General features: G+C 39.7%; 1 protein-coding gene across 1 annotated transcript in view; it reads right to left on the bottom strand.

Moving 5' to 3' along the window:
- Positions 1-24,971, bottom strand: part of myt1lb (myelin transcription factor 1-like, b) — a 251,762-nt gene that overhangs the window by 82,924 nt on the left and 143,867 nt on the right. Inside the window, exon 5 of the mRNA XM_041812908.1 lies at positions 3,492-3,973. Coding sequence (XP_041668842.1) covers positions 3,492-3,973 — 482 coding nt within the window. The remainder of the gene's footprint in view (positions 1-3,491; positions 3,974-24,971) is intronic.

The following is a 24,971-nucleotide window of genomic DNA, read 5'->3' as shown; positions in this document are numbered from 1 at the left end:
TTTTAGCAGACTTCTTATATGCTGATATTTTTAAAATCAATTTACTTGATACCAAAAAATAAATGTAGATTAGATCTAACATTCAGGGATAAACAAAGAGAAAACTGTCATTCCTAAGAACAAACTTTAACATTTAAAGTATGAAGATGAACAAAAATAATCCAGCTGACGTAAGTCTGATGTTCCCACCTAAAAACTCCACAAATGTATTCATACATATGACCATCATTTACAGCTGACAAATAATAGGTTGTAATTATCAGGAGAAATTTTCATTTCCACCAATACCATTTTGATTCTGATGACACTATCCATTCTTAAACTCAAATGGAGATAACAAAGCCAGCTAAAGGAAAGTAAACATAAAACAAAAACCAAACAACACAATCGAATACAGATACCACAGGACCTCTGAATAGACAACAAGCAAATCCAAAAAATGCTAATAAAAAGGAATAATATCAACACTGATGGAAATGACTTGGAGGAAAAAACACTACATTGTATGTCTGGGGCACATAGAAAAAAATGGTAAGCAGCTTGGACTATCGGTGGAAATTGTGGAGCTTGACAGGCTGCAGAGACGGTGGCAACAGTCCACTGTGTCAGTGTTAAGGCTTCGGCCTGGGCTCTGGGCTCTAATGAACACCTCTAGTCTGCAGAGATGTTTTCACATTCAGAGAGAATACGGGAGCATGGCAGCTGAGACGCCACATCAACACTTTGGGAGGGTAGAGCTACGCGCCAAACAGGGTTAACACACTCCTCACTCAGAGCTTCACTCTTAATTGGACTTGAAGGGACTGTCAGGTCCAATTGTGATGCAGGGGTGGTGGAGAAAAACCTGCCAAATCTGGTCTTGGGCATGTCGAGGGTCGGGGGTTGTACATACAGCTCAAGTTTCTCTAAAATTACAGATCCAGAAACTGGGTGAGTTTTTTGTATTTTGTCTGCAGGGAGGCAATAATTCAAGCTGTGCTGTAATTTTACTAAAGGTACAGCCAAATAAAGACGAATGTTATTTTAATATAGACTGTTTACAGTCCTTGTGTAGTTTATTAGGTGGTCTGGCCCCAGGTTAAGGATCACATCATACTTAAGCTCCTTTTATGATCTCTGTTTTCACAATTTTATGCAGAAGGTTGAAATATTTCAGTAAGATAATAGCAAAGAGGCAATCAGACGTTTTCATTTACCCATAGTTCTACGATACAATTACTGACTAGCTTGGTTAAATTGTAACCTGATACGCCAGATGGATTTGTTTCACACATCCGTCTGGTAAACCTCCCATAGACAGCGTTTGGGAAAGGGCAGAGCCTTTGAAAAAACTGAGAAGGTGATTGGACGAACGTTCTGTCTGTCACATCTTTATGGGCCAATCAGAGCAACAAAATCCGTGACATTGTAGCCGCGACAAGGCGTAAACTCCATAGAGAACTGCATAACATGAACCATGGCGACTGTAGACATGTCAGTAAGAGACTTTTGTCGTTTTTGAAAAGAAAACAACTCACTGCTGTTCTTTGTTCTTTTAACGAAGAAATGTCGTCAAGTTCTGGCACTTTAGCAGCATTCACACTAATGTCTGCTGCCGTGACTGCACTTGTCTCTTACAGTGTTGCCAACTCCTCAGTAAGGAAAGTAGCTATTGGCTGTCCTAAAAGTCGCCAGAAGTCACTAAATGATGTCATCACCTAATTTGCATAACTGTCGGTATGCATTTAATTGTAATGGACACTGTAGGAGATGGGAATAACGTCATGAGAAAGACAAAAAGTGAGTAAAAAAGAACCTCAACATGTTTAGAATGACGAATGAACGTTCTGTCGATTCTTGTTTTTCTAACGTCACAATTCCCTCCTTCTTTTTCTAGGCTGGAGACTGAAAAAATGACTTGAGAGATTCTCTGGCAGAGTTACTTTAATTTTTATTTTAAGTTTATCATTCTATTTTTCTTAGAAGTTTAGTTTTCTTATGTTTGGTTTAGTTCTAAACTGTATGGTCTACTTAAAAGCCTAAAACGACTCCCAGTGAAACATTAGAGAGGGGGTAATATAGTTTTCCGATTTTTAAAACATAAATATAAAGTCACAATGTTGGGTGTCCATACTTCATGTATGCAAATTTTCAAACTGCAAGATAAACGTATGTGGCAGAAATCTTGGAATTAGAATGTAAACTGATGAAAATGGTTCATTAGGAATCCCTCCGAGATCTTCCCGAGACGAGGTTTTGATGGAGTGAACAGGGAGTGAACTGATGAGGTCATCGCAATAAGATCTCCTGACTGGTTCGTCCGTGCTGCCAGCAAAGCGGAACAGACTGCCCCCACAAGGCCTTTTAGCCATTTATCCATTTAGTAACACAGTAACACCAAACAAATATGTCCTGCTTTATCCTTTGCTGCTGCTGGTTTTCTTCCCTCTCTCTCCAAACTATCAGTGTCAGACTCCGTGTCTAACACGTACGGACTTATATCAAAATTTGCCATATTTTACCCAGTCGGACCGGTTCATTCAAAGTTTACAAAAACTAGCATAGCAAATTAGCCACATTGGAAGGGGCAGGCACAAAACATTGAGTCCTGCCGTCGGTCAGCCTCCGGAAAATAGGCCAATTGGAGGAAAGCAGGTCTGTGGGGTGGGGTGAGGGGTTAAAATAAGGGTTTTTCAGGACTTTTTGAGCTGTAAACCATGTTAAGCTACTACGTGGGTATCAGAGAGATGTGTAAAGCCTTGAAAAAAAGGGGTAATACCCCTACTTTGACATTTTTATCCATAACATTTATAATGTTTTTTTTTTTTTTTTTTTGTATACCGTCTTCATTAAAGGTACAATGTGTAGAATTTGGCTGCATTTCGCCAAACAGAAATGGTGTACATGGGATATAATGTTTATATATCAATGTGAATTATGTTAAATAAGTGCAAATCATCCCCTTTAAACATGGGGTTGGGTGGTCTTTTATTTCTGAAGAGACATGAAAAAATGGAAAAACTGGGCCTTCATTGTTTGTTTTTTTCAGTCACAAAAATTGAAATATTGCTAAACAATTTTCCAAAAATGGGTCAACTTTTTTTTCCCAATTCTATTATTTTGTTTTCCATTTTAACGACATACATGAGGAACAGGAAACCATGTGACTCAATTGGAAAGTGAACATTTCAAAATAAAAGCCCTCATGCCAAAATTAAAGCCATCCATTGTGTTTGATAGTGTATTAATAGGCCTATTTGCTGTATCTAAAATAGTTTCAATGGTAAAAAGTAGTGGTAATAAAAGGGCAGACATCAATGACTCAGTTCCAACAGTGGCACCAGTCACTCATATATGAATCAAATATGTTCACTGCGGGTACATTTCACAGCTCTGACCAAAGTTAGAGCGTGTTTCCTAAAAAAAAGGTTAAACTTTAAACCTAAAAGAAAAATATTACAACATTATTGCTAACTTTAAATAATCTTTAGTAAATGAAAGGTGAATCTCACCTTGACCCTGACTCTGCTCTCCTTCCTCTTCTTCTCCATCTTCATAGTCCACCTCCTCCACAGCATCCTCCTCTTCCTCTGCCTCTTCCACCCTCTCTTCATCACCCTCCTCCTCTTCTTCTTGCTCCACCTCTACCTCTTCTTCCTCCTCCTCCTCCTCCTCGTCATCCTCACCCTCCCCGTCCCCTCTCTCCACCTCCCCGTCCTCGTGCTCCATTTGCTCTTCATTGTAGTCCATATAACCTTCCACCTCCTCCTCTTCTTCCTCTTCCACTTCTCCCTCGTCTTCCTCCTCCTCTTCTACTGCTCCTTCCTCCTCCTCTTCTTCCCTGTCGTCCATCTCCTCGGTCCCATCCGTCTCGTAGCACTCCTCCATGGTGGAGTTGTCCATGTCATCTAGGTAGGTGTTCCTCTTAGGCGAGGTTTCCAGGGTTTGTCTGTCCAGACTTTTTCTCTTCTTGGCCTGAGGGCAGCCGTACACACTGCAGAGGAGAGATAAGAGGGCAGCCATTAGACCTTGACTTCACCTGAGAATAAATGTTAATGCTCATTTGTAATCAGACCTCTGTTTGAAGGTGCTGAGGTTTATAGACAACAATAAAAAAACAAGCACACTTCTAAAAATGGCGATGGCATTTAGGTCTCTTATTTCAAGTAGAACTGGTCAAACATTCGTACTTCACCAGACTTGATCATTTTCTGGATAAAACTGACAAAATACGAAACATAATGAGGAAATTAAAGCTAACTTAAAGAAAAGGCTAAACAAGAAATAAAGCTTCACTAGCTGGCTACTGTCTCAGTAAAACAGATCAGGCTACCACAGTATATAATCATCTTTAAAAAGGATAAAGCATTTAGGCCAGCCAAGAAGTTAGCTGCTTGGTTTTTAGCATTACATTAAGGGTATAATTTTGGAGGAGTGGATTCCAGAGGGGTCAAAGGTGAATAATACAGACAGGTTGTAGAAAAACTGAGAATTAAGAAGAAAACACCACAGTTACGGAAAAATTCCTCCATTCTCCATCAAGACAACAGACCAGCTTACTTCAGCACTTTTTATTTAGCACTTGTGTGCTCATTTAAGTTTGCACTGCAAAAAAGAGGGGCTTTATACAAGATAAAAACACTAAATCTGAGAAGAAAGGTACTCAAAACTAGTGAAATTATCTGTCCATGCAGCAAGAAAATTTGAGTTATTAAGATATCTTGAAATAAGATTGCTAAATTTAGAAATAAGTCAGTTGTCAAAAACCTTCAAAAGAGTTAAAATAAGCAGAAAATGCTGGTTTTAAGCTGAAATTGCTTAAGACTGAACATCCTCCAGCCTAAAACTAAGTATACGAAATAGAAGCAAATATATTTCTTTAATTTCTTTCTTTTAGCAAATTAAGCTGAAAAATTATAATAATATAATAAAATATGATCAAATTTAGTGAAAAAAATACTTAATATTAGTAAAGTATGATTAAACTGTGTCTTAAAACAAATTGGTTCATCTTGAAATAAGTCTAAATCCTGTTGAAACTAAACCATAAAATTTAAAACCAGTCCATAGTTTTGGACCATACAGCTTAATGTTTCGACTGAAATCAGGCTATATCATTTCTTTCCTATGTTGTTTGAACATTTTTGAAGTCAGAAGTATTCTGCTCAGTAAATTACATTTTTATTGATGCTTTTTGTGTGATTCTTAAATCAAGCAACTTAAGTTTGTTACTGAATCTTGAAACAAGATCTATTTTGATGAGACTGTGGATGCCAGAACTAATGTAGCTTATTTTAACAGTTATTTACTTAACTTAAGGACTTCTTGACTAATGGAGACAAACAGATATGATCATGCTTGATTAAAGATTATACTGTAAAGTCACACACTAGAAATAAGAAATTAACTTTTGAAACACATAAGATAAATTATCTAACACCTCTTTATCTAAGTTTTTACATCTTGGTAAGCACAAAATGATTTGCAATGTGTCAGTGTGGCTGTTCTGGGATCCCCCTGCCCTTCCACAAGCCTACGTGGAAAGCATAAAGGACAAGTTCCTGCTCTCCAATGCCAATGAGGCAGAGGGAGAAGCACCAAAAACCACAGAGCAGACATCAATGACAACAGAATGACAAAGATTAAGCAGCAGACCAAAGGAGGAGCTGGGGTGGAGGAGAGCGTAGCCAGGCTAGAGCAGTTTAATAAGGCAGCATGAGAGCAATTGGCCAATAGCATGCTTACAGCAAATCATCTGGACATCAGCTGATGAGGGTGGGTGTGAGATCTCAATTATGGCAGCTCTTGACTCTGTGGTCCGCCTGAGCTACCGCTATATGATCTACTTTTCACATTACTTTTATCATAGTGGCATAATTGCGTTCTACTAGACTGTGTCTGCCGTCCATCTGACAGCTGTTAGCTAACCACCATTAAATAAAAAAGAAATCAGCTGTTATGTCCAGGGACACAACTGAGAAAGTAAGAAACTAACTTTGCTTCACTTTAAAGGGGGCATATTATGCAAAAATCAATTTTTCAGGCTTTTCTAACTAAAATATGTGCCCATGGCCTGTCCACAATCCCATCAAGTACCATAAAAATCCATTCCCTTCCCCCCCCTGTATTTCTCCACCTTTCAGAAAATGTGTGCTGAAACAAGCCATCAGATTTTCCCTTCATGATGTCATGTGGGGAGTTAGCACCGCCCCCAGGTTCCGTTGGCCTTCCCCACCTGGAATAAAGTTCCGCCCTCCTATCCTGATCTTCCTCTCAGTTGCCATCCCTAAGCTTGGATAAAAGCATCTGTAACATCAGGAGCGCCACGTCCATTTTCTGAAAGTGGCGGAGTCGGAAAGATCAGTAACATTTAAAGCCACAGACACAGAAACAGCTCGTTCTGAGCAGGGTTGAAACAGAGGGGTTTTTAGACGTGCAAAAATCTAATACTAGAGTGTTTTTTCAGCAACAAACTTCACAGGCATGTTTTGAGGACCTCTGAGAACAATATAAACTCATCTTAAAAGGGTAAAATATGTGACCTTTAACTTCAGAAATGTGCAAATCTTTTCTAGAAATAATTAGTTATACTATCTGTTTAAATCATTGTTGTCAAGGGAAATCGATCATTTCTAAAGTTAACATCAGCATGAAATGATGCTAAATATGTTAGCTCATTAACAGCAATGCCATTAATGTCTTAGCATCAAGCTATAAAACACATATGTTCATCTTAGAATCATCAAATTGTCTTTGAATACTTTCCAGGGCAGTTTTCTACAAAATGTACATTCCTAACAATTACACATGTGCTCATTAACTACTGCATCTACATTTCAAAAAAAAAAAAAAAGTTCAATTTCCTCCTATTACAGAAGGATCAAACGATATCTTTGTAGCAAACAAAGCAGGAGATTTAACAGTTTATTTTCACAATCATTTATATTCAGGTAACATCCATTTGTTCTTCGGGCTAAAGTAAATCACTGAGCGTGCTCCCCAAACACTTTGTTCCAGACTGATATGCCCTTGTTCTGATGTGAACCGAGAGCAGCAAAACACAGCGGCTTGTCTGGAATTGACTGTAAGAGGGGAAAAGACAACCTGTAGCCTGATTAATTGAATCTTGCCCCGGCACCTCGATTTTAATGTATTCTCTGGCTCCCCTCGGCAGCAGGGGGACAGATCCTAATCTGATAATCTGATAATCTGTGTATTCGCTCAGGCTATTGATCACAGGGGGGCTTAATCCATTTCTCTCATCAAACCTCTGGGAGCCCTGAGCTGCTACCTGCCCCCCAATGCAGCGTGTGCTGCTGTTTGTACATGTGTGTTTTTGTGTGGGTGTGTGCTCACGTTTGGTACATTTGAACTAAAGCACCCACACAGTCAGAATTATGATGAGTTCTGCTGAGTGTTTTGGCCATCAAATAAACCCCCCGTCCATGCTGGAGTGTAAGAGAGCTAAACACGCTTTGGGCATGTTCACTCAACTGTGAAATATCCCTGGCTCCTATTTTTACAACCTCTGGATGTTTCCCCGGCTCTGCGCTGCTTAGAGTAAGACCTGATGTGAATGAAAGGCACAAGGCTGTGTGCAAGGCTAAAAAAACTCAGGTTGTTTGTCAATCGCCGTTTATACATAACCTGTTTGAGGCAGAAATGTTATTCTGTTTTAACTCCTCATTATTCTGTGGAAGAAAACAGGATGGTGGGAACATCTCCCACCCTTTGACGTCTGTGTTAATGAGTTGAAAGGAAAGGGGAGGAACATGATGGAAGGTTTATGAGTGTGACTCACAGAAGTTACATGCTTGATCTAAAAAGAAACAGAAGCTAACAGCTGACATATGACCTATTAACACAATTAGACATTAAGAAATATGCAGGAGAGTATGTACAAAATGACTCACTGACATCCAATGATACCTGCTTAATGTGACTGCATTTAAACTTTTCAAAAGTCCACATTTTGTTGCTTTTTCTGTCTGAGTAACCCAATCCAGATGAGAGATATTCTCAACAAACTGCTCTTAATAGACTTTTTGTCTCATGCTAAGTGTACCTTACTTCCTGTTCAAAAACCTGCTTTTATTTTGAAAGGTAAATAAGGAATATCTGGTGGATTGAAAAGACCTTGCTAAAGACAAACAAGTACATGAAAAGAGCTGAGGAGCACTGCAAAACAGGGAAATGTTAATATCAGAAAGTTCAGATTATTTCTGACTTGTTTTCCATCACTGTGAGAAAAGGAAGACATTACAGTGAGTCATGACCAGCTGCAGCCCCTTTTTAGTAGCCGACTAAACATGAAAAACAACAACAACAAAAAAGAGCTTGTGGTTTAAGGGAATGGAGAACTCTTAACACAACAATATTAAACCTTAATCAAATTCAGATGTGCTTTTTCATGCTGACAGCCCTGGTTGAAAGACAACTTTTCACCAAACACGGCGTTCCAAATTATTATGCAAATTAGATTGTAGCGTCATAAATATTCCGTTTTTTGTTTTTCAATTAAACCCATGGGTGGTATTGTGTTTCAGGGCTCTTTGGATCACTGAAATCAATCTCAGACACCTGTGATAATTATTTACTATTCAGCTACCCCTAACCAATGCTCACAAGCAGAAACGGTTGTAGTGGGCCGTGCAACCCTGGGTGGTCCAGATGGAGGAGTAGTGAATGGTTGGTGGATGGCCACCATGTCCCAACAAGGCTGCGACATCAGCAAGGAGGGGGTGGAGTCATGTTTTGGGTCAGAACCATGGGGAGAGAGTTGGTAGACCCCTTTAGGGTCCCTGAAGGTGTGAAAATGACCTCGGCAAAGTATAAAGAGTTTCTGACTGACCACTTCCTTCCATGGTACAAAAAGAAGAACTGTGTTGTCTGTAGCAAAATTATCTTCATGCATTACAATGCACCATCTCATGCTGCAATGAATACCTCTGTGTCATCGGCTGCTATGGGCATAAAAGGAGAGAAACTCATAGTGTGGCCCCCATCCACCCCTGACCTCAACCCTATTGAGAACCTTTGGAGCATCCTCAAGCTAAAGATCAATGAGGGTGGGAGGCAGTTCACATCAAAACAGCAGCTCTGGGAGGATATTCTGACATCTTGCAAAAAAAAAATCAAGCAGAAACTTTCCAAAAACTCACAAGTTCAATGGATGCAAGAGTTGTGGAGGTGATATCAAAGAAGGGCTCCTAAGTCAACATGTAACTTGGCCTGTTAAGATGTTTTTGGTTGAAATAGGTCTGATTTCAGTAAATGTGACCTCCTAATGCTGCAAATTCAACAAATGACCATTTTCAGTTCTTTAAAACCTATAAAATGTTTAGAACCTCTGTTGTGCATAATAATTTGGAACAGTGCATTTTGAGTTTTTTATTTTTGAAAATAAAATAATTATCATTGAGGGGTTTGTTCAATAAAATTTGAATTATACTCTAACAGTTGATGACTTGAAAATTATACTGCTATCTGCATTAACTATTTAGGAAAATCAGAGAAAATATCATCGGCATCATAATTTGGAATGCGGTGTAGATCTATCCTCTAGGGAGGAGAGATTGTAAGATATAAATGAATCCTGGATAGTGTGTATCTTTAGGATGTATAAAATGATACAATTGAAAAGACCATGAAAAGTTTGGCTTTTTTTTCATCAAGTCTACAATGATATGGTTGATGCTTGTTGAAAAGAGTGGCGCACATGTGATCAATATGCATTAATTCTTTAGGTGATTAATAAATATTTACTTTTGTGTGATCAATAATCAAAATTAATGTGCAATTTTTTCTCGATGGGAAATCTTGTGACATTACAATCTCTCAAAATCCTGTGGCATGAGTCCTCATCACACCCCTACTGATGAGTCATTATAAAGGCATGGTCAAACATTCCACCTTTTGGAATCAGGTGTTCCAATCACTGCCATGGCCACAGGTGTATAAAATCAAGAAACCTAGGCATGCAGACTGTTTTAACAAACATTTGTGAAAGAATGGGTCGCTCTCAGGAGCTCAGTGAATTCCAGCATACCGTGATAGGATGCCACCTGTGCAACAAGTCCAGTCATGAAATTTCCTCACTCCTAAATATTCCACAGTCAACTGTCAGTGGTATTATAACAAAGTGGAAGTGATTGGGAATGACAGCAATGCAGTCACAAAGTGGTAGGCCACATAAAATGATGGTGCAGGGTCAGCGGATGATGAGGTGCATAGTGCGCAGAGGTCGCCAACTTTCTGCAGAGTCAATCACTACAGACCTCCAAACTTCATGTGGCCTTCAGATTAGCTCAAGAACAGTGTGTAGAGAGCTTCATGGAATGGGTTTCCATGGCTGAGCAGCTGCATCCAAGCCATACATCACCAAGTGCAATGCAAAGTGATGCAGTGGTGTAAAGCACGCTGGACTCTAGAGCAGTGGAGACACGTTCTCTGGAGCGACGAATCACGATTCTCCAACTGGCAGTATGATGGACGAGTCTGGGTTTGGCAGTTGCCAGGAGAACGGTACTTGTCTGACTGCATTGTGCCAAGTGTAAAGTTTGGTGGAGGGGGGATTATGGTGTGGAGTTGTTGTCCAAGAGATTTTGGACAATTCCAGGCTCCCAACTTTGTGGGAACAGTTTGGGAATGGCCCCTTCCTGTTCAAACATGACTGTGCACCAGTGCACAAAGCAAGGTCCATAAAGACATGGATGAGAGAGTTTGGTGTGGATGAACTTGACTGGCCTGCACAGAGTCCTGACCTCAACCCGACAGAACACCTTTGGAATGAATTACAGCAGAGACTGAGAGCCAGGCCTTCTCATCCAACATCAGTGTGTGACCTCACAGATGCGCTGCTGGAAGAATGGTCAAAAATTTCCATAAACACTCCTAAACCTTGTGGAAAGCCTTCCCAGAAGAGTTGAAGCTGTTATAGTTGCAAAGGGTGGACTGACGTCATATTAAACCCTAGGGAATAAGAATGGGATGTCACTTAATTTCATATACAAGTCTAGGCAGGTGAGCGAATAGTTTTGGAAATATAGTGTTTGTCCAAACCACATTGTGGTTAAACAGTCCACATGTCTTGTCTGGATTCAAAAGGGAACTTCTGGAATCCGTCATGTATCATTTTAGTATATTTTAGTAATTTCTGGGACAGATTTCTGCAGCCAGCAGCCTGATCTAAGATGATGTCTATCACCTCCAACTTCCTGTTTGAGTCTACAGTTACTAATCATGCTGTAAACAAAGACCAAAGCTTGCCTGGATAACTTCATTCTGTATGAAAAGGCTAATGCATACAGCTTTAGTGGATCTGGAAAAAGCTCATCTCTGTGCCAGGCTGTATCGCAGGAAGGTGAACTGCAGTCTTACAAACAAACTTTTCCCCCCCTGCTTCTGTTGTTCACATCAGTGAGCCCCACAGCTCAATATCCTATCCATCCAGCTCTCTCCCCAGCTCGCTCTCTCTCATTCTCCTCAGTCCAGGACGTCCATCAGTCAGCCAGGGTCCAGTCAGCTGGCAGGCTCAATCTCACCCAGCCCAGGGATCCCTTAATGGTCTGACCCCCTGCACCCCCTGCAAACAGGGTCCTCATTTCATTAATCTAAACCCACATGGAAACTCATTCCCTGCCTGACAGCCAGACCTCTCCCCCAGGGCAGCATAAGGGTCTGTGGGACAGTGAGGGAGGGAGGGGGGAGTGCTGCGGCACTGTGATCAATAGCGCTTGTGACCAAACATCTCAAAAGCACATTAAAATGCCACTCATCCTGGCCCCTCCGTTCCAGGGACCTCTCCAAATAAATCAAGCGCCGGTCCCAGCAGGTTAGCTGCTGCCAAGGCAGGCGGGCTGGCAGGAGGAGGATAGGTGAGTGGGAGGAAGTGGTGGAGGGGGGAGATGTGGTGTGGGAACGGCAGATAGACACAAGCCCTCAACCCCCTCCCTCTTCCGGTCCTGCCTCTCTACCTGAGAGATGAAGAAGTCCTACGGCAAACTTTGCAGTTCAAAACTGAACAGCAGATCACCAGATGACAAACTATGAAGGGAACTCCTTCATATTTGAATAAAAAAAGGTACTATTTTAACACTTTTCCTCATAGCTTCATGATGTTGAAACTGATTCAGTCATTCACCTGAGTTGGTAGCAGCAACACAGCTGTAATTGCTGCAAAATAATCATGGGGTCAAATACAGCGATCACAGTATGTCCTCTAAAAGTACTTGTTTTCTTTCAAACACAGGCTGGGATTATTATTTCAGGTGCCTGCCAACAACAGAGAAAGATTTCTAAATAGACAGATAGTGAAAGACATTTTAATAAAGCAATAAACAGCCGCTTCTGCTCTCTGTAAAGCCACAAGACTGCACTGACAAAAATCAGTCATTATATCTCACACAACAGGGAAGTAGCTGATCTATTTCTGCCTTTTTCTCCTGGCTTGTTTGTGATAGCATGTAAAGCACGTTGTTGGAGTCAAACAAACCATTTACACTAAAATAAAAATAATAAATTATCTTAAAGCTAAAATTAATAGCCTAGACTATTATTTACTTCAGGAAATTACCCAGCCTATATTTAGGACACGATCTATACAGGACGGGTCTTTAATTATTTATCAAACAAAACTCAGCATATCTGTAAATCTGCAGCAGAAAGCATATTAAAGGGTGTACAAAGGTAGGACATTAACCTGTGAAGTCTGAGCCTCTTTTATTAGGCTACTGCTCGAAATTTCCAGCCCATCTTTAACTGAGTATAACTCTGTAACTACAAGTTCTATTTGAATGATCAAGGTACCATTATGAAGAGGGCACTTGTGAAATTTATTCAGAGGTAAATGTAAATATGTGTATATATGTTACTGGATCAAAGAGAATCAAGTTGGCAAATGAAAAATTTCATTTTCGCCTATTTTTTTTTTATTGTTCTTTTTTTGTTGTTGCAATTTTAGCATATATACAGTGCTTAACAAATTTATTAGACCACCCTAACCTTAACCGAAGTATGATTTATGCCACAGCTGCCCTAAATTAACAGCATTGGTAATTACCAAAATCATTTTTTATGTTTCTGCAATGGTTAATACATCAGTACAGTGCTTAACAAATTTTACGTTTTACCATTTTGAACAGGAATGAGGGATTTCAAACTGAATCTACCCAAATTTGAGCCGGCTCACTGGCCTTCTCTGAGAAGTCAGAAATTAATCAAGCATAACTCATTTTTCTGTTCAGGAATGAAAGTAAATAACTATAATTTGACATATTAATCAGGAAATAATAATGTGCTTTACTATTTTTTCAGTTTTTTTGTAAATCAGTACATTTGAAAATTCATGGATAACAATAATAATAATTATATTTTAGCATTAAAATTATCATTTGAGTTAAAGAGCTTCTACATATTGGTGTATTAACCATTGCAGAAACATAAAAAATGATTTTAGTAATTACCAATGCTGTTAATTTAGGGCAGCTGTGGCATAAACCTTACTTTGGTTAGGGTTAGGGTGATCTAATAAATTTGTTAAGCACTGTATATCTCATAGAAATATTGCAGTTGAAGTCCAAAACTCTCCAGTAGGCCAAAGCACCACATTCTGACATTACCTCTTTCAAATTTCATTTCACTAGAGGGTTATCAGGACAAAAAAAGAGAGATTTTAGTAAAAAGTATCCAGGCGAAATCCCCTCTTGTGCCATTTGGGCACAATTTGGCACAATCTCTGCTATTTGAAAAATCTCAGGTATCAAACTTTTTTTTACTCATATGCCATTATAGGTGGTCACTGCATCATGAAATTCTTTTTTCCCCCCTCAAATCACCCAGACCTTCATATAGTTCCTTTCAAAGGAAGTCTTACAAAGGAACTAAAGTTTGACACCAAGAGGAGCAGATTTATTTTCAATGGCACAAAAAAACAACACAAAATAAAGTGCAGAAACCTAAAAGAATCTGTTGAAACAAATGGAAACTGCACAAACATGAGTAGAATTTTCAGTAGAGGCTAGACTTTCAAATGAGACCATGGCACCATCCTGTAGGGGGCAAAAATGTCTGACTATGTAGCACTACGGCCACTTTGATCATTGATTTGAGTCCTTTTTGAGTTGGATGTGGTGTAGATAAAAATGGTTTATTTGGGCTTGTAGCTGAACTTCTTCTGTTTAATTTGATGTGTAAAATGATTATTTTTGTGCAAAAACAGAGTGCACAGAGCAAGTTTGTTTGGATCAAGGCGAGCAGGACCAAATTTGGTCCTGCTAGGGCTTAAGAGGTTAATGAACAAACCAGATCCTTAATTTGATCTCGCTTTGTTAGCCAGTGGCATAGCAAGAGCTGGCATAGGCAAGAGGCAGGGTACACCCTGGACTGGTCGCCAGTCAATCACAGGGCTGACATATAGAGACAGACAACCAGGCACACTCTCATTCACACCTATTAATCTAGAGCCACCAATTAACCTAACGAACATGTTTCTGGTGTTCGGTTCGGGTGTCTCCAAGGAAGAGAGGTTGCGACTATTGCTTTATTTTGTATTTTGTGTGCATGTTTGTCAGCAACAGGTGAAGTTTGCTGGGCTTAAACAAAAATTTTCATGATAACTGTGTGCTCCTTCGCTGTGACACTCTAAGACATGGTTGATACCATACAAGCATGTGTCTTCTACATGTACAAACCTAATACTTATGGCTCTGACATTCTAATTATCAAACCTGCTTTAGAGGAAACAGATGGGATTTTTACTTATGGAATCACACTATTTAGCTCTATTCTAAAACTTTTCATGTAAAAACATGGCCCCTGTTCCACCTTTAATGTGACCCCGGCTTTATCCACTTTTAACAAAGTTGTTGAATTTCTATAATTGCTTTGCGACATTAGCTAATGGAAAGCAAAAAATAAATGCTGGGTTGTGTGTTTTTCATTGTGTCTTTAAAAGGAGTCAAGTGCACTTTGTGATTTCAGGTCAGGATTGTACAAAAACAAAGAGGCCTTTTGAAAACAGCATGGGACCGTGCTTTCAAACCTGACTAAACTAAAACTTCCACCTACAGGGGAACAGATATTTGGCTCTATCTAAAAGCTCCTCTTTCATGGAAACATACCGCAGAGCATCTTATGTAAATGACTTTTAATCATGCTCGTGTTAAGAGGCGTTGTCAGGTTGTTGTGACACTGTGAGAGGTGTGTTTGCCCCGATTGCTCCTGAGCCCCAGGATGACTAAGCCGCAGGAAGCTTCCACATCTCCTCCATCCCACGTTCCCTGGCTCTGTCGCTGTGTGACCTTGGCTGCAACGTTCGTCATCGCAGTGCAGTGCTTCCCACTCACTGCGCTTGGCAATTAGAAATCCAGAAATAATTCGGTGGCATTTAGATAAAAAAAGAAAATAAATTTTGCAGACATTGTGCAGAGAGAAGAAAGATGATGTACCACTCTAAGTTTCCCTCGTTTTTTTCCCCTGGCAGATTCACAAAATCCTCCAAGAGGAGCGTGTGGTATAAGAAGGAGCAATCAAAGAAGAAAAGAGCTTCAGATCACAAAAAGACCACTTCATTTTTTATGGAGTGGGCATCCTCTGCATTATAAGAAGGAACAAATTCTATTACACTGTGAACAAGTGGCCCTTTAATGCAGAAAAAACTCCTGGAGACGGTACAGAGAGCCCCATTTTAGGAGCTTTAATGTGAAGAGGAGGAGAGCTCCTGTTTGGCTAATTTTAGGCGACAGTTGAGCGACTGCTGGAATGCGACAGCGTACCACGGCGCCTTTATTAGCAGTCATATTAGCGGCTGTTCTCAGCAGGGGCAAAAGCTTTAGCCAGTCATTAGCATCGCACATTATTTGTCTCCCTGACACAGAGATGGGGCTGCTGTTGCCTCTTCCTCTGTCTCTCTCTCTCGCGTCATCTCCTCTTTTCCCTCCCCAGATTTTTTCCCTCACCCATCATAACCTCATCTTTTTTTTTTTCAGCATTCTCTACACCAGGGGTTCTCAGCCTTTTCAACCTGTGACCCCCCAAATAAAGGTGCCAGAGACCTGGGACCTCCACTGTACCTGAAGGTGGTTAAACAGCCAGGAACATTCAAGAATAGTCATGTGCAGACAAGGCCGTCCATAAAGAGGGATAAAGGAAGAGGTTTCTGGGACTCAGCCAAACTTGGGGCTCATGGGGGTCAGCAAAACCATGGTCCATTGTGAAGTTAAGCTGTGAAAACCATATTTTATATTTGACCTAAATAATATCCACTCATATTAAAGAAACAATTTTCTTTCTTTATTCATTTAGCCTTCTTTAGATGAAAATTTTTTTGTTAAAAACATAATTTAAATGGGTTTGAAATTGCTGAAATTGGTTAATAATGGCAAAAAAATTTGAAAAGGTTGTGATATTGTTTTTTGTTTTTTTTTAAGGAACATAAATGGGTTAAAAGTGGCACAAAAGTGGTAAAAGTGGATTAATAAGTGGCAGAAATGGCTTTAAAGTGCAAAAAAATTCGTGGAAATGAGATGGAATGGGATGAAAAAATGATATAAACAGGCAAGAATGGGTTAACTGTGTTTAAAATAGGCAAAAAGGGGTGTAAAAGGGGGTTGATAGAGGCAATAATGGGTCAACTGAGACAACAATTGGCAAAAATTGGATTAAAAGTGGTGAAAACATGCAGATAAAAGTGATGGAAAGGGTTTAAAATGGACAAAAATGGGTTTTAAGTGGCAAAAATGTGCTAATATTGGCAAAATTGGTGTTAAAAATGATGAAAAGGGTTAACATTTGCTAAAATTGGTGTAAAGTGGCAATAGTGTTGTCTAAAAAATATTTCTAGTTTTTTTAAGGATCTGGTGACCCCCTCTCAGTGTCTCGTGACCCCAAAGGTGGTCCCGACCCCAAGGTTGAGAACCACTGCTCTATACTATGCCCAGATACCAGGAGTACCACACCACCTTGTCCAGATAACCCATCATCCCATGTTTAAAGCCAGGTCTGCGGTTGATCTCAGCCTCACAGTAGGCCTGGGCGATATGGCCAAAAAATCTAATCCCTGACTTTCTTTCACTAAATTCGATTTACGATTTTAAACGTTTTTTTCTTATCCTTGTTTAAAAAACACATATAAATGACCAAAAAAAAGTGAAAGCATGTTTTTCTTTTATTTTGTGAATTAAATGTAACAAATACCAACTGGATTTTCCTCTTGGGTAAGAGCAAGCTGTAATTTGGTCTCAAATATGCACCTTTTTACTGCAAGGAGAGTTTACATCAACACAGACAGGCTGCCATTATTTGCAGAAACCTGTGATGGCATACAGAATTTATGTCTGAGCATAACATGAAAAATGTTTTTTTATTATTATTATTTTCTGTATGTTCAATATTGTGTTACTGCTTCTATAGTTTTAGGTTTCACTTCTGTAATGCTGAGATGAGTAAAGCGACGATTGACTACACCTTATTTCCTATTGGAGGCTTTCACAATAAAAGCCCTTCATAAATATCATCAGCTACAGACTTTTATTGTGAAAGAATTTTTGGAAGTAGCGTTTTTATTATTGTTCAACTAAGTTTCTGCAGCGTTACCGGCGACTTTCTGCAAAGTGCAGTGTTTACAGCTGCATCTCTTCACACATCTCTGTCTCATTTACTGCCACAGCTCGTTTCAAATTTGTGTGGCTGCCAGAAGGCCTGCCATAACAGTTCTTTGCCATCAGGCCTGTTTGTGCTGGGGTTCACAACACATACAGTGGAACCTGATCATGTGAAGCAATGTGTCCAATGTGCCTTTGCCAGATGGATCTTAGGGTCAATGTGTGAAGTTGTCACGAAGAAACCTGGTTGCTAAGGGTTTCATCTTTTGGTGAAGGCAGTATGGCGGTGTGGGGCGGCATCTCCCTCACTGGAAAAACAAGGCCTGTCATCATTTGAGGTAATCTTTATGCAGAGCGATACTGAGGTGAGATTCTGCAACCAGTGGCAATCCCACAAAGTGGAGTTCATCAGAGACTAGCTCCAGAATTTGGGAGTGGAGAAGATGCAATAGCCACTGGCTGACTTGCTGCAAATGCTGGTTGAGGTGTGCCACCGGGCTGGTGACCAGCATGAGAAGGAGGAGCCAGGCTGTTGTGGCTATGTATGGTTCAGTGTGGTTGTTTACTCTTCTTTTATTTAAGAAATGTCCAGTCCTGACAAAACTGCCATAATAGCAGCATCCACAAGAATATCTTCATTGGCAGCTTGCAGTTAGACTTAACCATGCCTTCAGCTACCACTTCATTTGCTGTTTGGTCCGGTCATTCTTTGATTGTGAACAAATGGTGCTTGTTTGTTTTCCGTGTGCAGTGTTTCCCACAGGACCAGAATCTATTTATGGTGGTGGGTTGCGGAAGGGGAGGGGAGTATATATTTTTGCTATATCCTGATACACGATATGTATCGCGATATTTTGAAATGGCCTCTCAGCAGCTGTATTTAATTCAGCCCCAAATGGCACAAGTTTGGTGTTAAAAATAGACTGTTCTATTGAATTTTTAATACAATTGTATGCAGAAAGTAAAAATCAATATAAAGTCAAATTTAGCAGTTTTATTTTGAAAAGGATGTCATTCAATCTTTTACTAATAAATCAAAAATACATAAATCATGAAATACTCTGTATTTTACAGTGTATGGAAAGTCCTGAAATGTGTTCTATGTTATGTTTACTATTGCTGATTATGAAATGATTATTTTCCTCATTAAGGGTGAAGCAAACCTACACAAAACTCACCAATTATGCATGAAGACCAAAACGCTATCTGTGCTGATGAATGCTGGACCAGTTTCTTCCTGAGATGAGAGGGTCTTTAGACCTTATTCAAGAAACTGTCCTATATGATCATAGGGGATAAAGCTTGTCTGGAGGCAGGAACATTTTAACCCCTCGTTGTCATTGTTTTGAACTGTTAGGCTGCGATAACCCTCCATTGTTGTGGAGAGGTGGATCACATTTGTCCGCTGCAGGACCGTCTTCTCTCTGACCTGTACGACTCTGGCAGGAGAGTTTTCAGCAAAATGTTTGCACCCAGACAAATCTCGTATTCTGGGTTAAGTGTCTTTATGAGATTTTGAAATCCTGGCTTTTTAAAAACACTGGGCTCATGTCTTTAGTGACGTGTTACTGCCGCCGTCATCTCGGAGTCACCTTGAGGCGTATTTGAACGAATACCGCGTGAGTTCAAGCTCTTCCTTTTCAAAGTTGAACGACTGCTCAACGCTGCAGATCCAGCGCTGTTTCTTGCTGTCTCAAAAGTCAGCTAGCTCCCCGCTAACTAGCCACGCTGCTGTGTTTACCTTCCTCTCCCTTGCTTCTTGCCGCTGATGCACATGTGCAGAGGAGTTTTTTGGATAGGCGCAGGTGCAGGAGAGAGAGTGAGCTCTCTGCTGTGAGAGATGTGGGGACAATGGGAGAAGCGAAACTCTGGCGAGAAATGCACGCTGGCAGCTTAAACCTATTATCTTTATGATAATTATATATCTTTAATGTCATCTGTGTATTTTTTTTTATTTTTATATTATTATTATCATCTTTATTATTTTCTGATTTGTCAGTCTAATTAGCCCCCCCCCCCCCTAATTAAATTATTTTATTTTATTTTATTTTTAGGACAACTATACATCCTTTATGGCCCTCTCCTTTCCCCTTAACCAACAAGACTGGAATAATATATACTGTATAAGTCAGGACACCTTACCACCACAGACTATCCAACATCAAGGCCGTAACAACGCATGCTTTTTATTTTTCTTAATCAATTGATTTTGTCTGTTTGTTTGTTTTTTTGTGTGTGTGTGTTTGTGTTTGTTGTTTTTCCTCGTTACTGTTTCGTGTATGTATTTTCACTTTATCACCAATAAATATAAATTAATAAATAAAAAATAGAAAATTATCACCCCATATTGTGCGTCTTAGACTTTTATTTATTTATTTATTTATTTTTGGCTGTGGATTTCAAACAGATATTAAAATTGTTTGATTTTTATTGATCGGATAAGAATTCCTAAATTTGACACATTAAATAAAATAATAATTCTCTTTTGGACTAAAAATCTTAATAACTTGAAGTCAGTAATCACATTTCTGTCTGAGCATCGGGCCTGGCATCTATTTTTTCAAGCAACATAAACTATATTGAAATAAATGACGCTGTCTTATCTGATATCTCATTGTAAAACACATTAGTATGTCCTAAAAACTCCAGTCACACCATTCCTGCCGTCTTGTGTCGTTCTATTCTCTTTTCTCTCGCTCTGTCCTCAGCTCTTTGTTGTCTTTCTTTCTTTCTCTCTGAGCAGAGATGGAGGGAATGCACCACCTCTGGCTGTGCCCCCTATCCAGCAGGAGGATCTATAGACACGTGTGGCAGAGCCCCGTCTCCATGGTGATACCCTCCAGAAATCCATGAGGGATTCGCCATCCTCGCAGCCAGCCAGTGAGGGAAAATGAGAGACAGTAGGGAGGAATAATAAAGGCTATAGGAAGCGAGACAGACAGGAGAATGCATATTTCTCTGCATATGTTCCTCTTTTGGGTGCACAAAAAACTGGCGAATATATAGTAGGGCAGTTGACAAGAAAAGAGGAGATGTGTGTGTAATGTGTGTGTGAGTGTGTAAGAGGAGAGAGGATCATTTCAGAGCTGTCAAGCTTCTCCCGCTAGCAGGGGGAGAACAAAAGACAGTGTCTTGGTGCAGGAGGCTCAGCGCATGGCAGACGCTGCAATTTGGGGCGTTTTCTAGCGTCTCAGGCTCCAGCTCTCATATCAGCTACTGTTCCCACACACACATTTACAGCCCCCCCCCAAACACACACACACACACCCACACACACACACACACACACATACAGCAGAATCAGAGTTTGTCCTTAAACTCTTGAAATACCACTTCAAAGTTGTGGTGTCAGAATAATCCTCAGTGTCAGTGAAACATTAAGTGTGTGACGTTTGTGTGCTGAGTCCACTTCAGTTCAAATCTCAGTATCATCAACATTGACAAAATATAATTTCTAGTTTGTTTGTGTATCCAAACAAAGAAGAAACATCACAAACTAACAGTTTTCTTGCCAAGATTGTTGTTTAAGTTCATGTTTTAGACTGCGTTAAAGCAGAAAAGAAGCATCAGTACAAAACAGACACGCTGCCAGGCTTACCGCTTCAATAAGCTCTATTGCTGCTAGCCCTTAACTAATAAGGCCAGGATCAACTTAAGTCAAACACTCACACTAAGCCCGTCAGCTTCAACATAACTGATGAGCTTGTGCTTTGGCTAGCAATTAGCAACATCTTCCTACATTTTATCCTCGCTGCCTGAGCCCATCAGTGGCCTCAGCTGCTCCCGCTCTGCTCCTTTTGTCCATGTCTGCCTGATTCCACACATGCCTGGAAGACTCCTCCTCACTGGCTGTTTCTGTGCTTTCTCTGCTCCTATCAAGGGGATGTGTTGCAGTTGGATGAGGATATGGGAATAGGGCTATAAAGAATGTATAAGGGCAGTTTAGATGATGTATTTTGCTTTTACTCGTGCTTCAGATAAGATTCCCAAACGTGTCTGTAGATAACAGGAGGAAATCCAAAGCTTGATACTTACAGTAATGGAAATCTTGGGGTATGGCTAAAATGAGGAATGATAGCCAGACAGAAAATCAATCAACAGATAATTTGATCTAAAAATTCTAGTTCTCAAGCCATCAGCTTTTCATTTTTTATTGTCTCTGATTTGTTTTTCACAGTGCAAGAAAAGACCATGTTTGGATGAGAATGAGGATCTGGAGAGCAGTGAGGGTTTGGAAACACAGAGCTAATGCTTGTGCTAGCTTGGTTTGCAAGATGCACCAATAATAATGGGTTACATAAAGGGCTTTAAACAATATGTTCTGGAAAATTACTTCTTCAAGATTCACTTTTGTTATCATTTTTCTATTTTGAAGGTGGCTGCACATGCATTCAGCGACATCATGAGTGTTATGGTAAATACAGTGCTGTGAAAAAGTATTTGCTCCCTTACTGATTTCTTCTTATTTGCATATTTTTCACACTTAAATGTTTCAGATCATCAAATAAATTCTAATATTTGACAAAGATAACGTGAGTAAATACAAAATGCAGTTTTGTAATGATTATCTCATTTATTAAGGGAAAAAAGACACCCAAACCTACTGGCATTTCATCCAGGGTCCAGAAGAAGCAAAGCAGCCCCTGACCATCACATGCCCTTGTTTGACTGTTGGTGTGATGTCCTTATGAAATGCTGTGTTAGTTTAATGCCACATGTAAAAGGGCACACACCTCGCACAAAATGCAACTTCCTGTCTCATTAGAGGACAGAACTAAACCGGCACCCAATGGACTTTAATTATGGTCACGATTCTGACCTTCTCACAATCAAATAAACTTGACTGATGTCCCGTTTTATGGTTTATAATGCAAGCCCTGCTCATTGAAAACTCCTGTAGTCCTGTACTGAAAATATCAAGAAATGTATCAGCCCATATACATCATGCTATTCTTTAGATCGGTGGCTCTTAACCTTGGGGTCGGGACCCCCTTTGGGTTGCAAGACACTAAGAGGGGGTCAACCAGGTGCCTTAAAAAAAGGTAGAATATTTTTTAGATAACACTGATGCCACTTTACACCAATTTAACCAAATGTTAACCCTTTTTCATCTGTTTTGTACACTAATTTTGCCAATATTAGTACATTTTTGCCCCTTAAAACTCATTTTTGTGTATTTTAAACCCTACCCACCACTTGCTCTGCCTGTCTATCTATGCCACTTCTAAACTGAAATTGCCACTTTCTAGCTATCGTTGCCTCTGTTGACCCGTTACTGCCACTATCAACCCCCTTTTATAGCCCCTTTTTGCTCATTTTAAACAGTTAACCCATTTTTGCCTGTTTGTGTCAATTTTTCATCCCATTCCACCTCATTTCCACCAATTTTGCACTTCAAAGTCATTTCAGCCACTTATTAATCCACTTTTACCACTTTTTTTGCCTATTTTTGACACTTTAATCCAGTTTTGGTTATTTTTTTTGCCACTTTTTTTTCTCATTTTTGCCACTTTAACCCATTTATGTTCTTTAAAATAACACCATTTTACAATTTTTGCCATTATTAACCAATTTTGGCTATTTTAAATCAATTTAAATTATGTTTTTAACAAAAGTTTTTTCATCTTAAGAAGGCTAAATGAATAAATAAAGATATCTGTTTCTTTGATAAGACTGTTCATCTTTTAGGTCAAATATAAAATATGGTTTTCACAGCTTGACTTCAAAATGGACCATGGTTTTGCTGACCTCCATGGGTCCCCATACACCTCCCCTTTATCCCTCATTATGGATGGCCTTATGTGCACTATTCTTGAATGTGCATGTCTGTGTTCAACCACCTTCAGGTACAGTGGGGGTCCCCAGTCTTTGACACCTTTATTTGGGGGTCACGGGCTGAAAAGGTTGAGAACCACTGCTTTAGATTATGTACTCAATTCTTTAATGTACAGGTGTTTTTTTAATTCTTCCCCTTATTTCTCTTCTCCACACATACAAAACACTGAAATAATAATTATTAAAAATCATGATTAATAATTGTAATCTCATTATTGATCAAAATAACCATGATTATCCTTTGGCTGACATTGTACAACCCTGCTTTTATGTAAATAAACATAGAGAAGCACTAGTTTGATTGGAAGGTTTCCAGCATGACTTGCAGGCTGATGGGCTGTACTTCACAACTACAGAGCAGGCTGAGAGCTTCTTTCTATGTTTGGATTCTTGTTTTATCTCTTTGGGTAATCTCAAGCAAAATTGCAAACATGAACACCCCATCTTTGTCTTCATTTTTCTTACATTACCCTAAATCACCAGTCCTTTCAGTTCAGTCTTGTAGTTGTTGGACAAACAATTTGCAGATTAATTAATCATGAAAATAATCATTAGCTTCAGCCCTTATCTGCTGTGGTCTATCTGGTTTAATTTCCTCTAAATTCATTAAAGATGTGTGATTAGAGACCTCTTGGTTTTAGTCTAAGACCTGGCTTTTAAGATGGATCTGGTGAAATATTGAAGTGTGTATCCTACAAGCCATCCTGCATAATTTGACGTTGGAGGTCCTGAGCAGTGAAGCTCATCTGGCAGCAGATTCTGGGGGTGTAAATGCAGCGATCTGTCATCCTGCAGCTAAATCACTCCTGGATTAGCCAGGTAAGGAGTCTCTCCACCAGCGTAATGACTTCAATCAATCACCCCAACTCAGAGGCACACAGACACGCACACACACTCACAGGCCAGCTAGTTAGCTGCTACCCCAGCAGCCATTTTGGAAAAGGATTTCCTTACTTCAGCTGGTCCATTTTTCTGTTTAAGCCTCAGTAGAGGCTGTTTGTTTATTTGGATGAACTGATAGAGGAGAAGTAATGTGAACACACGCTCTTCCTCAGTTTAGTGTTTGCTTCTGATTCGAAGTAATCCTCTTTTAAACCATCCAAAGAATCACTTAAAAGTCTTAAATATGGAACTAAATGAGGCTGCAACAGGCAATCATTTTAATCATTGATTAATCCATTGATCAAATTAAGGCAGGCTAATGTGCTGAAGAGGAGCTTTATAAGAAATCTAAAAATCTGCCCAATCACTCTATTCTGACCAAATCAATAAAAATGTGAACAGAAGCCTCCCCATCTACCCATGCATGCTGCCCATACAGTAGTCTGCCATCTGCACAGCCTCCTGGAGGTTAAAGCTAGCTGGATAAAAACTGCAGAAGCGGGTAGCTTGATACACTAAGAGGCAGAATCATTCACTGTGCTGCTGTCCTTCACTCTTGGACTCTACCTGACCTTCAGGACAGAGCACATTCACGTGTGTGGGCAAGTGGGTGAGAAATTATTCCATTTTGATACTTTAAAAATCTGCATAACGCTCCTTGTGCCAGCACCCACT

The sequence above is a fragment of the Cheilinus undulatus genome, linkage group 18 (genome assembly GCF_018320785.1).
Source record: "Cheilinus undulatus linkage group 18, ASM1832078v1, whole genome shotgun sequence".
NCBI lineage: Eukaryota > Metazoa > Chordata > Actinopteri > Labriformes > Labridae > Cheilinus > Cheilinus undulatus.
This window is presented reverse-complemented; position numbering and strand designations above follow the sequence as displayed.